This window comes from Hetaerina americana, unplaced genomic scaffold (genome assembly GCF_022747635.1).
Source record: "Hetaerina americana unplaced genomic scaffold, ioHetAmer1.1.p SCAF_53, whole genome shotgun sequence".
Lineage (NCBI taxonomy): Eukaryota > Metazoa > Arthropoda > Insecta > Odonata > Calopterygidae > Hetaerina > Hetaerina americana.
The window spans coordinates 1,880,415-1,893,056 of record NW_027287128.1 but is presented as its reverse complement, the minus strand read 5'-3'; the positions used below and the strand labels follow the sequence as shown (position 1 = coordinate 1,893,056).

The 12,642-nt window shown below is 47.6% G+C and overlaps 1 protein-coding gene across 9 annotated transcripts in view; it reads left to right on the top strand.

Annotated features, from left to right (window-relative positions):
- ens (MAP7 domain containing protein ensconsin) overlaps positions 1-12,642 on the top strand; it is a 202,334-nt gene that overhangs the window by 78,259 nt on the left and 111,433 nt on the right. For 7 of the 9 annotated variants that reach the window (XM_071593196.1, XM_071593194.1, XM_071593195.1 and 4 more), the window contains exon 1: positions 5,251-7,348. The exons of the other annotated variants lie outside the window; for them this stretch is intronic. In XM_071593196.1, the coding sequence (XP_071449297.1) occupies positions 6,622-7,348 (727 nt within the window). In that variant the 5' untranslated portion in view covers positions 5,251-6,621. Of the gene's footprint in view, positions 1-5,250; positions 7,349-12,642 lie in introns of those variants that run through there. 9 annotated transcript variants of the gene reach the window in all.

The window sequence follows — 12,642 nt, the reverse complement described above, 5'->3', positions numbered from 1 at the left end:
ACCGACAAATTTTAATTAATGACCGGATTAATGATGTGGGAGGGGTGACTTTTTAAGTGGTCAAAGCGACGAAGCACCGTTCCATCCGCGGGTTGAGTAACAATTCGATTTCACAACGTTCTAGTGTCCGATCCCATTCTCGTGTCACAATCTTGTCGCCCCAGCTCCGGAGCAGTCTTCCCGGCAACCCCTTCCTTATCTCCGCCCTCACTCTCTCCCTCCTCCCACCACCCCCTCGCCGCACCGCGCCGCATCCCCCGCCCAGTTGTCCTCGCCACGCTCTCTTCTTCCCCCGGCGCTCTTTTAATTCCTTCACCCGTAAGAGTCTTGTTCCTATTCACCCGCACCGCTGCATATTCCCCCTCCGCTATCCCCGCCTCCGCCTCTATCCTCTCCTTCCTCCCCGCACACCCTACCTCATTTCCCCCGTCGCCCTTCCAACTCTTCCGCCCAGAAATATTTTCCGTCTCTATTCAAAGGGCCCCAACTTCCCTATCCTCCACTGCGCCACCCCATTCCCTCCTCAAGCTCTACCGCCAGTTTTCTTTTTCTTTCTCCGAGCCCCCCTCCCCATTTTCCCCTCTGGGGGACTCTCTTTGTTTCCTCCGCTCCTCCCTGCGCCCGGAATCTCGCACCCACCCAAAAGATTCTTGTGCCGTCGAGTCACACAACCGAGTTCCAGAATCGTTTTCTGTACAAGCTCGAGGCTCTCAAGTAACAGCGACACGCATGTTCTGATGATTTAGTTTAAAAAGTTATTTATTTTCCTCTGCTTATTTTCTTCTGCTTGAATAGAAAAATGCGAGCCAATTTTCGTAAATGTATTGCGTTATTCCATGATAGAAATTTCTAACGAATGAGACTTCAAAATTAGTGCTAGAACACAGTCATCTTGCATGGAGGTTTTTACTTAATTAGCTGAATTAAATTCGAGAAAAGAGACTAATTTCTATGCAATCCATTCAGACGATTCGAATTCGGATTCCCGGGGTTGGTGCTTTGATGAAATATAATTGGGTACAACTTGAAAGTGACTTGCAATTTATAACTGTGCCAATCCCAAAACGATGGAATTCAACCCAGATGGGACGCGCTGTGAAATGATCCAATGCATTTCCAAAGTGATGTAGGGCCACGCCGATAGTCTTGGCTTTAGTGGGCAACTCCTTAAAAATCGCTGTGTCACCCTGGAAGCTTAAATTCCGTCTGTCGGGGAGACTGCTTATCCGTGCGGTGGGAACTTCTCCGATGCTGGAGGCAAAGCCAAAGTAATGGTCCAGATAATGACTCGGGGCTCCTTCGCGATGTTCAATGGAGCGAGTTTCGTCGTGCGCATAGTTGGTGGTCTCCCTCTTCGAATGGCAGTCCCTCGTTCTGCGATTTGTTGTTCAAAACCAGGTCATTAATTTTGTCCCCTCTCACGTTGATCTCCTGTTTCAAGTGGAAAAGTTGGACGATTGTTCGATCCGTGTCTTTCCACGTCACGGATCGCCGTTCGTTCTCACTCGTTCGAAGAATTCGGTATCCTAAGTTTTGCTCCTGTCTCTCACCCTATTCCGAGTGAGGTGTACTTCATGAGTTTGTCATGGAGTTATTCATTTGAAGCTAGACCATCGAGCTTCATCCTATGCGTAAGATTGGAGCAGGGACTGCGCCCCAGTTGGGAGTCGAACCCTTGACCGTAGAAAGTGGATGGTCATGTGTGAGATCATCCCCGCTAATGGGTTGCTCTGCACAGTAGTGCGTTCATTGTAGATGAGTTATAAATTTCTATCGTTCCGATATTAGTGGATTGGGTCAACGTCGAATGAGGGGCTGGCCTCTTTTCTTTCGATGTAAACTGTGGATATGCGGCCCTGCGTGCTATAGGATGGAGAAAGGTGGAAACCGATCAATCTTGGACAAGTTTTGTCGTGCATTATATAATTTCCTCAGCGAGAAACTTCCTTTCATGCCGCTTCGTGTGACAGCTTTCGCTCTGCGATCGATTTTCTTCAGGTGACGCTCGAGTGGTTACGGAAGAGCCTTCCTGTGTGAAACTGGTTACTCAGCTTTTCGACCCAGCTACCGTCGAGGACGGAGAATATGTTTTAACGTTTGCTTAATTTTAGTAATGCCTTTTTTTTACGCTTAAGCGGCAGCTTTTTCCATTTTTGGAGACCTTGGTCTGAATTGAGACATAAAATGTCATTCGATTGCTCATTGCCCTTCTCGAGAATCGTCAGATGTTCCGCGTCGGAATAAGTAAAAAAAAAACAAATGCGTGATGAGTCCTTCAGGTGTCACATACTCTGTCCTTAAAAGTCGTGATTCGGAGTGGCGCTAGTATCATACTAATTCGTTTTGGGACGAAAGAATGGTACGCTGACTTAACTCTCATGTTCATCGGATGTGAAAGGGAGGAAAGTGAAATCGTCCATATTTTTTAGCATCCATACGCTTAAACTTTTACTATTCGCCTCAAGACGAATTACATTTCCTTGATGGATGCCTGTTTTTTTGTTCATAGCCTAGCTAGCATCCGAGTTGATGGTGTGCTATAACTGAATGGAACATTTCCACCTGCAGGGTTGTTGATGCGAAACGCCTGGTCAATTGCTCAATGCTCTTTCCGTCTGGACTGAGGAGACAGCAGAGTAGCTGGCGCCTCTCCGAGAAATTTACATGTCTCTTTTCTTTCATACGTTGTCCTTTTTTTGGTCGTGACCCAAACCATTCTCCGAGCCCGGCAGGGATTGGAGATTAAGGTTTAATCCCTTACATGGAGCTGAATTGTGCGCTCCCTGCCTTCTCGGTCCATGACGAATGGGAAACCTGGAGGTTGACTGAATGCTGTTCATTAATTAAGACTAGTTTTGCGGCCGGGGCCTAGGATATACCGTGAAGCCTCGCTTCCGTAATGGCAAGTTTACGGACTTCCTGAGGGAATGACAATCACTAATGAGAACCTTTCGGTTCGCACTTATCTCGACTGTCACTCGCTTCAGGTGTCTGAGGAACCGCTCTATCTCCCCTTGAGCGCCGTCGTGTACACTATTCAATAGCCTTTCGTGGTCCCTTAGAGAAATTAGACGACTCCATCGTCTTACCATCGTGTGCAAATGGCAGGGGAAGATTTTGGCGTCGCCGAAAAAAATAATCGGAGCTGCGATGGTGACGTAATTCCTTCCCCAAAGTCATTGCTATTTGTGACGTGTCCTCCCGTTGAAAGAACTCTCGGGGATGGTCACATGCGTTCTTCGAAGAGCCTTGGACTTTATTTTGGTCTGTTGGGCGCCGTAATTAAGGTCGAAAGCGAAGGTAAACAAAAGAGTCCTCTCGTCCTTTTAATTTTTTCCGCCCCGACTCCGCCAATTTGCTATTTCGTGATATTCCGCCCACCCCCCGCCTCTCTCTCTCCCTCCTCTCCCCTCCCCAACAATGTGTGCCGCCCGATCACAGTTCCTCCCAAAACAGTCTTTGTTTTCGCTTCATATCCGGTCGCCGAGACAGGTGGCTGGTTCGTCTTGCCTCTTCCTTCTCCCACCCGAAAGATTTATATGGACTGGGCGGGGTTGTAGAATATTGAGTGCGAGGGTCCCGGACGAACATCAGCCAGCGACCTTCGTCAAACGTACACACGCACGACGTGCATAATGCGAGAGACCTCGGGCTGGGAAGAGAGGCCTTCAGCACTCTTTCCTATATCTTGCGTTCCTTCGGGGCGCAAGACGCGAAACACTCCATTTGCGTGAACGCATCGCCGACTCCGTTCATTTTTTGGGGAGGGGGGATCGGATCCTCTCCGTCGGATGCGTCCTAGGACCGTAAGCGTTAAGGATTGCATCTAGGTCACGCCGAACACGTCATATCACTGTTATCCCCCCATTCTCCCTCCTCAGTTCCCCAGCCGTCCAGCGAGGGGCCACGAAGGGCGTCGATTTTTATATCTCAGGCACGCACTCTCGACCCGTATAGCTTAAATGACTCTCCTATGTTATTGGACGTAAAAATACGTTAATCTGTTCTCAGTTTTGTACGCCATTATACGAGGTAATCGAGCTACATGCCGCTTATTTGTTTTTTCCACTTTTAATGTGGCGTGGGCTAGGAAATTTCATTTGAGTGTGGCAAACGCTTGAAACCACAGATAAGGCACGTTCTTTTGTGCCTTCAAATATTTTTCGTCATTAGTAGAATATGAAATAACGGTTGGAAACCATGACCCTAGTTGAGCTCCGAGATGCAGTGAAGGTTCTAGCGTGGGCATTTTTATGCTGAATCACACAGACTAATATTACGATAGAATGAAATGCGATTATATCTCTTCTTTATTACTTCTGCCCCCTTACCTTGACATGTTAACTGATCTCGATTGGGTATCTCTTTTGGATACTTTAATCCGTGAATATTAACTTCCCCATATGAGTTTAATGTTTGTTACCTTAAGCATTTGGTAGTGATATATGCAGATTTCGAAAATGATAGGACATTGGAAACCAATGTTACATGTGAAACGGAATGGTAAATCGTAGTAAAATCAAGCTATAGGAAAAAGGTGCTTTGAATGCGGTGAATACGAGAGGGTGAATCTTTCTGAGCGTGAGGCATAGCAAAAATGTGTCGATATGATTATTCGGTGGAATGGGTATCTCGAAAAGGGGAACATAAATCCACGTCCGAAATGAAATAAATTTTCCATTTGTGTCCATAGGGTCCTAGGTCCTCTTACTCCACACCCCTTACTCCTTGAATGACTGTTTACCGCCGGATTGTCGTTTCCCGCGATGATGATATGCTTCTTCCGATAGGTGGTCTGTCGCTACCCGAGCGGGAAGGGTAATGCCTTTGATCGGTTAAAACTCTAGTTTATCCATTACGCATTTGCCCTCTCCACCCCATTAACGTGCCAGTCCCTCGACCGTCACCCTGACCGTCTGGAGGAGGCAGAGACTGGGAGATGGAGTGGTGGGGTGTTAGTAGGGAGAGCAGCAGCAACAGAAGAAGGAAGTGTGAGCGATGAAGAGAAGAGGGAGAGAGAGAGAGAGAGTCAGAGAAGAGAGAGGTTGCTTGAGGAACGTGGGGAGGGAGGAGTTGGGGAGGATAGGAGGATGGGAAGAGGAGAAGTGGAGGAGGTCGGAGTGGGCGAGGGGAGGAGGTTGCGGCGGGAGGGAAGGAGGGGAACGGGCAGAAAGGAGGGGGGCGAGGAGATGCCCGCCGGAGGGGGCTTACTCTTACATCCGAGTTCAGTTCTCGACTGCGATACGGCGAGTGTGGTTGGACCCCGCGCGTCTCGCTCGGCGTCGGCGCGAGCGCGCTCGTCGTCATCCCTCAGTTCCGCACGTCCGCGGAATAGACGGCAGACTCCGCACGTTAACGCCTCGAGGTGTGCCCGCCGAGGGAGGGACACACATTCATAGCAAACCCCCCCCTTCCCCTCCACCCGGCCCTGCATACTCCCGCGTGGCGGTCCCGGGGCCGAGTTGGGCGCGCGCGCGGCATAGGCCCGCAGCGCGCACGTGAGGTGTGCAGGGAGCACACAGACGAGCGTGCGTTCAGGTAGGGTGGGGAGAGTCTTCTTCGCCCTTGTGCGTCCCTCTCTCCCAGCCGACCGTCCTCAAGAGTTAGTCACCAATCGCATTGTGCGAGGAAGGGAGTGTCGGCTTCGGCGGTGGGGGAAGGAAGGTGGGCGAGTGTGGAAGAGGAGTGAGTGTGCGCCAGTGAGTGAGAGGGAGAGCGCGGGGGAATTCGCTCGGAGGTGTCTTCGGTCGTGCTATTTCTAATCGCCCGCAAGGAAACGTCGTGTGTGTGTCTTTGTGTTTTTGTGTGTGTGTGCGCGCGCGCGCCCCCCGGGTGACTTCTTCCCTGCCGTAAAATTCCGGTGCACCGGAGCTGCGGAATCGGCGGTCTTTTCACGCGACGAGGACGAATGCGGTGTGTGAGAGGCCGTGAGGGGTGAGAAGAATCTCGAGGTCTCTCAGTAAGAGCGAGCGAAGAGGAGGAGAAAGAGGAGGTGGCGACGGGGCTGGGTTGACGTTAGGGGACCGATGTCTTCTCGGAAGGCCTGCATACCGCCGAGTCCATCGCGGGAGCTCGACAGAATCGTGCCGTGTCCCGATAAGGACGAGTCCAAAACGGGAGGAGCGTCGCATTCCAGGCCACAGCCCCGCGGCGGAGACGGCGACGACCGCTGTTGGTGGTTGTCCACTTGGAAGATTAACCTCCCTCGTGCTCCGTCATCGAGTAGTGGCCTGTGCTTCTTGCGTGTGCGCACGTGATTGCGTGTGCCCGAGTGCAGGAGACGCCGCCTCCTCCTTTGTATCCGTGCCTAGTCCACGTGATTCGAACTGGCGCAATGGTAGGCTTGATTCGATTGGTGGGACCCGAGAGACTACCATTTCGCTCATCCGGCCGTCTTTCCACGTCCTCCGCCGCCATGCCGTCGGCGTGAGAGCCGTTCACGAAAGTATTTTTTTGTGCTTGCTCGCTCCCGCCCTTCGGACGTAATTTTTCCTTCTCGCTCTTTCTCTCTTGCACTGGGAGCGTCCCTCTGTTTCCGAAACATCGCAACGGCGGCGGTGAAAACCGGATAGTGGGCAGTGGGGGCCCGACGCTCGGTTATCTCCTCCGGGGAGGGATACCATGATCAGCGCGGCGCTGCCAGACCCGCCTCCGCGCTGTCCGTCGCCGACGCTCCTCCACCACCTCCGGTCCTCACCCCCCGCCGCCCCCAGGCCTGAGCCCCGTCGCCCACGCATAATTCATCACAGCAAGGGCAACAGCAACGGCGACCACACGCCGGCGGCGGGTGCCTCCCTAGCGTCTCCCGCCGTCGTCGCCGCCGCCGTCGCAGCGGCCTCGCGAGGGGTGGCCAAACAGGAGGAAGAAGAAGAGTCGGGGGCGGCGGTGGAGGGGGTGGAGGCGGCGGCCAAGGATCCCGGCCACGACGGCCTGCCCGTGCCACCCCCGCGACACTCTCGCAAGAGACCCGCCCGCCCACCCATTCCGGAGGAAGGCGGTGTCGCCGCGGCGAGGGCCGAGGAGGAGACCGACGCCGGGAAGGGCAATGGGGTCGCAGCTGGGGTCCTCCACCCTTGGGAGAGGTCAAAGAGGAACGGTGGGGGCAGTGCGCCCCTCGGTCGGAGGAGCCTCAGGGCTAGCAGGGATTCGCTGTGCCCCACCGTGTGCGCTCCAGCGGACCCAGCGGAGGAGGCATGCGACGATGACGACAAGGCTGACCACTGGCTCCTGTTGCCGAGGCGCGCCCTCGCAATGGATGAGCGACAGCTGAGACAGGATCTTGCGGGACTCCGCTTCAGCATGAACCTGTTGGATGGTCAGGGAGCGGGGTCTGGGAACGTGTGGCTGTGTGAGTGAGTGAGTGGCGCCTGAGCCAATCACAACGTCCCCACTATTACGAGGCCCCCCTTCCACGACCCCCCCCAAATGTCGGCTAAAAAAACACCCTTTGGAACCACGTGAGGAATGTAGAGCACATGTCCCGTGAGACGAGCTTCCTTTTTATATCTTTCGTAATAACCAGCCTCATCTTTCCGTGGGGGTGCACTCACGAGGGGAGATGCTAGTATTTTTAGGTTGTTGTCTCGGACGTGATGCGGCAAAAATGTCAAGGCTCACTTTCTATTGCTTGTTTCAGAAAAGCTAGTTTGGCCCAACATTCTGAATGTTAAAAGACTGATGAATATTTTTAACTTAAAACGTACTCGTTATACATGAATTTCTCTATAAGCATTATTAACTCAACATTTTTTTTACAAAAACCTCGGTGTAATTCTTCTCCGGGGCCTTGATACCTAAAATACCTTCGTAATTTGATTTAAATCGTTGAATATGACAAATATATACAGGTGAAGTTTCACAACCATTGAAAGCGTAGCGCATGTCTAGTAATTCACACAGCCGTTTTAAATGGTGATGGCTTTCATGATCGTTTTCCTATGCCCATGATAAGGTTCCATTGTCCTTCCAGCTATAAGTCTGCTAAGGGATTTTTATTGGCGTTGTACTTTAAATCGTTGTGATTCTCTATGGCTTAAAAAAATTCAAACTGTTGGATAAGCTGAGTAATGTAATCGTAAAACGAGCGTACCTATATCCTAGGCGGAGTATGTCTCTTGTCTATTGTTATTTCATAAATTACAGTTCTCGGATTACTTGAAACTTTTAAACTCGCATTTTCTACCAGCCAGAAAAGAATTATTTAAACGGTTGAACTTTCAATGGCTATTCCTTTAAATGCTAATTTAACACTCAAACAATCTGGCTGAAGAAATATTTACATCCCTCGCTAAGAAAAATCTTTTCTTTATCATGGCGCACAGGTGTTTTCCTCTTGTGATATCTTATATTCTTCACTTTTCAATTTCCCCGCATAACCCCTTCCATTGCTGACACAAAGAAATTTAAAAAAATGATGCAATTGATTTCTTTCCGTGGTGTCATGACTCACGGAACCTATGGAAAATCTCATCCCTCTAGTCCACTTGCAGAGAGCTTAAAGCAGAGCTCGGCACTAAGCCAAAAGGGATCGTTTTCTAAGTTTCATTATCGCTTTGCAATTTCCCACTCCTACGTCAGAATGCATTCTGGAGTTGTGTGAGAGTGTGTGTGCTTGTGCGGGTGAGAGATGTAGAGAACTTTTCAGTGGGAATTTTCTTCACGCACCTCTATACTCTTCTGGGTTTTTTTCCTCCAGATTTTCCTTGTGCTTCGCTATCCACGCAACGCTTTATTCATTTCTTTTGCTTTGCACTGTTAATATATATTTTTGTGATATCCGACTCTCGTTCGGTGTCCTCTTGTGGCTGTTCTAGTTGGGACTACTCTTTTTTGGACACTATACCTCTGGTATTTTTCTTTTGTTGTTAGTGAGCTCAGAATGACTGCAGAGTGAATTATTATTATTTTTATATTTTCAACTATAATTGGTGCAATGTTTTTGGAAAACGATTTCAAATTTGTTCATGCTAAACACTGCCAATATGTTACACAATAAGTTTTTTACAATGCCACCTTCGATACTCCATAGAATTGTTTTACGGTAAATTTATTGTTTGGTCATTGCTTGAAGAAATAAAGCTCTCATATTTCATAGCTCATTGCAAAAGTACTTTCCTGACAATTTTTTTGTCGTTCCCTGCCCTAAATCGCTCATCTGTGACTTCTTTCTATGTTGTGGTAACGTTTTTTGTTGATAAAAATCCTCGGTTTCCTTGGCAATGCTAGGCCGAGTGGTCAACGGCCGACAGAAAAGGATGCGAGGAAAGACTGCGTGGAGCACCCTTGATGGGTATCCGTAGAATGTGCGGAAGCGGAGTCAAGATAAGGGTTTCCATTATCAACCATCACGTTTCGGTCTCCTGTATTTCAAAAGAGTCGGAAAACTTAGCGATATAATTCGGGTGTGTTCGGGAGGGGAAGAATAGAAAGTCGCGGAGTGTTCCCAAAATTGCCGTGGAATTTTAAATCGCGACATTCCGCATTTAGTCGGGTCCGTTCAATATAAAATGTGGGTCGAGCGCAGTAGGTAGTTGCGACAGCCTATCATTGTTCTGCGACGTATCGATTATCTACTTCACTTGGAATAACGTAGCTAAACTATCGTAGTTTTTTTTATTTATTACTTTTCGGACTACTCATGGAGTTCGGACTACTACTCGGAGCATTTTATCGCCATGGTACGCCACGTTTCCCGCTCTCCTTTTGTCATCATTAATGTTTCACAAATGGGTAGCATCGGCACTCGCAAACCTCTCTTCGAATGCGGATTTTCCTGGTTCCATTGTGCTAAGGGCGTGAATTCCATCGTGATTGGCATTGGTTGCATTCCATCCATTTTCAGTAAGTGAAAGTGCGGAACCAGCGTGGCTGTTTTTACAGATGGGAGACCTCCTTTTTTTTTACTCATACGGCAATTCCATTTCTGTGGAAGAATTCAGAGTGGATTCTGGGAAGAAAGATGTGTTCCGGAGCAGAATTTTGCCTCCAAGTTAGTGATTTATATTGCTCCTTTAATTAATGTATTGTGGTCACTGTTACGGGTGCTTTTATCCCTAAGTTGAGCGTTGCGTGGGTCGTTGTTTGACATTCGAGAGGTTTATGAATGTCAGTTACCCAGCAAAATTAGGCGAGATTTTTTGGATGATTTTAGTTCGGTTGAAAGGATGCAGAGTAGATAAAATCCCGACTGAGTAGTTTGGATTCGATGACTTACAATCTGTCAATCGTTCTTAAGTTTTAAATTCACATTGTGATTTGTTTGAAACCACTGTCGTATAGGAAATCCTAATTATGTATAAAAGATAATCTATGCTGGAATGGACGATTTTTTTACTTACCTTTGAAAGTTAAGTTTTAAAGTTTCTTATTATTATTTTAGAATTAATTATGTTCACTCTCCATTATAAATTAAGTTCAAATATTTTGGATCGATGGATAAAAACGGAGATGTTTTTAAATTTCCGTTCAGTCCTTGGGAGTGTCTCGTGACCAAGTGTCTTCAAAATGGTCTGTGAACAAACGCTATGCGCATTCCCTTTTATAGTTAAGGACGGATAAATGTCATACCAAGCAATAATCCTAGCGGGTATGGCATCCTACTTGGCATGAGGGAGTTCGTGGCCATTTAAAGGCATAGTATGAAAACGTTGGCCTATATTGCTAGTGATGTCTTGGCACCTTGTATAGAGGCCTCTATTCTTATGTGGGGAAGCCGTTGAATATTTGTTTCAGACGCCCACAAGGTTATGTGTTTTCCTTCCTTCGTTTGTATTTTCTCTCCCCAGAACGTTACACAATAGTAAGGAAGTCTTGAGTTTCATTTAACTGCGTTGTCAGCTTCATCAGATTACTTAAGATGGATTAAACATCGAGATTTTGGTTCGGAAAAGAAATACTTAGTTATTCCACGTATATTTTATTATACACGACCAAGGTTTCGACTTACGAAGTCATCATCAGGTAACATTTTGGTTACCAGAAATACCCGACTTGAGACGGAATCACAAATATCCATTTATTACAGTCAAATCCACGTTACCATTTTGGCCGTACGCTGGAGAGTACCTCTCTTCATGCGACAGGAAAATGAATTTAAATTACCAGCAGTTAATCACCGCTAGCCGGATGTGACGTTTTAATTCAGTCCTCGTCATCGTGTGTTCACTGCGTGGAACGCATCAGTAAGAAATCGCCGCGTATGATAAACTTAAGCGAGTATCCTTTTTTTTCACTCTTTAAGTTCATCCTCCCTTGCCTATCTATCGCCAATTCACCAATGACATTAAAGAATCCGATATTTTCTTCCCGCGAGTCGCGTTAATTTTATTTGCAAACAACCGTCAAATTTGTATTGCATTGTATTTTTCCGCGAAACTTGATTCAGTGAGATGGAATGTCGGAGTCAATTGAGCGATTTTATATTGCGTTGTTCGTGAAGAAAAAGAAGCCTATGTAGTGACTCAGAAACAGTTCTTGGTGAAACCCTAAGTTCTTGGTGAAATGACATTCCTATGTTCATACGCGCGATTTCAGGTGTATGTCGATAAATGCGTGCTGAATATTATCGGTGATAATATTCTGTTTAGTCGACCGCAGTTGTTTAGAATTCTACGAGGTGCGTCCAAAGCTCTAAGGCCACCTAATTTTTTTCTTTGGTCTGTACTATGTATAAAGATGTGGTTTACCTTAAAATGCGCTGTACTTTTTATGAATTAAAGGTATAGATGGCTGCACCGTACAGTGTGCATGTATCCTATTTCTGCCGCAAGAGTGAGAAGCGTTTTCAGTACTTAAAATGTCCTCGTTTAGTGTACAATGACAGCGTGATAATCTGTTTTCTCAACTAGTGTGCTTTAGCATCCCACGGAATTTATCGCAATTGAGGGAGGCATGCGGTGATGGTGTTATGGATGTGAAAAACGCGTGTTCGTGGGTGCGACTGTTTAAAGAGGGCTGAATGTCGTTGGACGACAAACCAGAGAAGCCTCGGCCACGGAATAGTCGGTTTTTTAAGAAGGCAAAAGGGGAGTGTTATTGGCGGCCATGGAATGTCGTAGACGTGGAAAATGTTTTACTACTTCGGAGAGATGACGTTGAGAAATTAAAGAAATTTAAACTTAATGGTAAAATCAGTTTGTGAGAAAAAATTAGGAAAGCTTAGAACTGGAACTCGCGTCTTAAAATACCCGAGACGAGTAATTCAGCTGTTAATCTTATGGAGTAGGGATTATTATTTTTTATTCATGCGAAAGTCGTGGACCGTCATCGGTCTATCGTACCTTAGAAAGGAGATGGCATTGAAAATACTGCCGGCCATATTAGCCACGAGACACTGTAGACTTTAAATAATAAATCGTAAGAAATTGATTATTTTCATACCTGTAAATCAACACAAGCTACATACATGTGCTACAAATGCATACTACATCTGCAATGCGTCGAAAATTACGGTGATGACTTCATAGCGGGGGGTCAGAGCAATGGAGTGGCCGTACGCGGGCGCAGATCGTTGGGTTGCTGACCCTTGAGTGAGGTACAGGTACGCCCACACGCTGTTTGGCGATTGGGATCGACTTCCATAGAGCAGCATATGGCCAGCATTTTAACCTGTCCGGAGGGAAGCTGCCACGCGTTGCCTGAATT